Source organism: Cyprinodon variegatus, unplaced genomic scaffold, assembly GCF_000732505.1.
Source record: "Cyprinodon variegatus isolate N-32 unplaced genomic scaffold, C_variegatus-1.0 Scaffold142, whole genome shotgun sequence".
Classification (NCBI taxonomy): domain Eukaryota; kingdom Metazoa; phylum Chordata; class Actinopteri; order Cyprinodontiformes; family Cyprinodontidae; genus Cyprinodon; species Cyprinodon variegatus.
In genome coordinates, this window is record NW_015150595.1 from 76,915 (window position 1) to 79,240 (window position 2,326).

The 2,326-nt window shown below is 47.6% G+C and overlaps 1 protein-coding gene across 1 annotated transcript in view; it reads right to left on the reverse strand.

Annotated features, from left to right (window-relative positions):
• The window catches only part of LOC107086060 (nuclear factor 1 C-type-like), a 19,231-nt gene that overhangs the window by 8,653 nt on the left and 8,252 nt on the right, over window positions 1-2,326 (reverse strand). The window contains exons 5-6 of the mRNA XM_015376801.1: window positions 1,867-2,029; window positions 1,393-1,481 (exon numbers count right to left, since the gene is read on the reverse strand). Of these exons, the coding sequence (XP_015232287.1) occupies window positions 1,393-1,481; window positions 1,867-2,029 (252 nt within the window). The remainder of the gene's footprint in view (window positions 1-1,392; window positions 1,482-1,866; window positions 2,030-2,326) is intronic.

Consider the following 2,326-nt stretch of genomic DNA (forward strand, 5'->3'; position numbering starts at 1 on the left):
TGCAGACGGGCCAACGTTAGCCCTGGCAGCTGCAGACGGGCCAACGTTAGCCCTGGCAGCTGCAGACGGGCCAACGTTAGCCCTGGCTGCTGCAGACGGGCTAACGTTAGCCCTGGCTGCTGCAGACGGGCTAACGTTAGCCCTGGCTGCTGCAGACGGGCTAACGTTAGCCCTGGCAGCTGCAGACGGGCTAACGTTAGTTTTGGAGCACCGCTGGTTGCAGCGGGTCTCTCAACTTTGGATTTTTTTCAAAATTACACATTAAATCGGTAAATGGACCATATAGTGAAGCTTTGAAGTATAATGTTCTCGCCTCAAATGATCTTCAAACTTCCTTTTATTGAACAACAGACACAGAAAGGGAACTTTTAGCTTTCAAATGAGCGCTTCATTGAAAGCTGCTGCTGCCGCAGTGCATGCTGGGACAGCTGTCAATCTCAAGAACAGACAAATCTGCTCTGATGCATGCTGGGTAAAAAGGGAGGGGCGAGAACAGCATCCAGAGACTTTGTCTGTTCTCGGTCTGCTGTTCTGGTGAACTGGAACAGTACTCGGGCTGAGGCTGATGACGTTTCACGAGAACGCCAAAGTCCACATAGTGAGAAACGGCCAATGATTAAATCCCACAGAACACCATCACAGACTGGCAATCAGTCTCCGAATCCTGATGCCAACTTTTGGGACCAGATGAGGTTAAAGAAAGTCTTTAGATTCAACACTCTGGCCTGTTTTTATCAGTCCACTGCTTGCCGTACTTCTTTTGGTTCTGAGGCGAACTACTGCCTCCATCTGTCGGGGCAGCTTTGATCTGCAGGAAACTGCTGGATGGACTTCATTAAACCAGCATCCAACTGGGAGCTGTGGGACGAGGATGAGAAGGATAGAAACTTCACAGCTAGAGAGGCTTACAGTCGCCATGGCGACAGACAAAGGAAATAAAGACTGCTTCCTTAATCCCCTCATGGAGTCTGGTTTCTGTTAAAGTTTGTTAAAAATAATCAAAATTCTGGCACATCTGGGTCAAAGTAATGCTGGCGTTAGCTTTGGCATCTAACAGATTTTACTACTTGATTAACGTTTTAATTCTCTTTAAAATTCTTAGTATTCTTAGAAGCTATTTTTCTAAGGCAGGCGACTCTGCTGCCTCCTAGTGGACGCTGTGCAGACCTTCATGGTTCAGATAATGTCATACCGCCTCCGATCCTTAGTGACCCTTCCAACGTTAACTAGTTGGTAACGGTCAGAGGACTCTGACCCTCACTGCTACGACAGTTAATCCGCTCCATGCTGCTTCTTAGGAACCAGCCGGATTAAACCGGATTACATTAAAGTGAGGATCTGATGCTTAATTGAATCAATAATGAGCCGAGCTGTTCAAACATCCGGACTCACCTGGGTTTGGTAAAGTCCTCCCGGGTCCCGAGGGTTGATTCCAACGAAGGAAGACCGACTGGCAGGGGGGGTCCCAGGCGCGGAGTATGCTGAGGGCAGCACACACGGACGTTAGCTTAAGGCGCTATTATCAACACAAAGCTCCTCCATCAAACACAGAGGATAACGTTTAGCATCTAAGCTCCAGGTCTGGTCTTTGTTTCCACAGATGGAGGAGGCCGTCTATCCCACAGGAAGGAGGTAAACCCACCCCATCCCCTGCCATGTCCACCAACAGTCCACCGTTCCAGCCGCCAAGAAGAACAAGATGGCTTCATCCACACGTTAGCTTCAGGCCCAATCAACCCTCAGACAGACGGACCTGAAATCTACCTCCATGGAGACCTCAGCCTCCTCTCCACAGGAAGAGCCAAACATCTCCAGCCAAAGGAACCTGACTCCACATGTTTGATTTTAAACTGGTTTTTCACTTACTGGGAGATGTAGGGGAGTTGGCCCCCCCATCAGAGGAGGAGGTAGAAGCTTTAGACTCTGTGGGAGCTGCTGGTCTGGGGAGGGAGGCTGCTGGTCCAGGAGGAGCTAACATCTGGGAGGAGATATAATGGCTGGGCACTTTGACCTGAGTGCTGCCGTTCAGCTGAAACAGGATCAGAGGAAGGATGGGCATTATCCCACAGAAATATCATCAACTAGAACTAGAAATTCTAGAATTATTCACACCCTGTATTCAATTAAACATTATTATTATTCATTAACATTTTTATTGTTAGACTTTCTTGGATTTTATAACCTATATGATGGTGATAAACGTACAAACCGTATTTTCCGCACTATAAGGCCTATCTGTTTCCAAACTTTATTAGACAGCATGGGATTAATTTCCACTGTTATGCTGATGATACCCAGCTATATCTGTCTATAATCCAGATGAAGC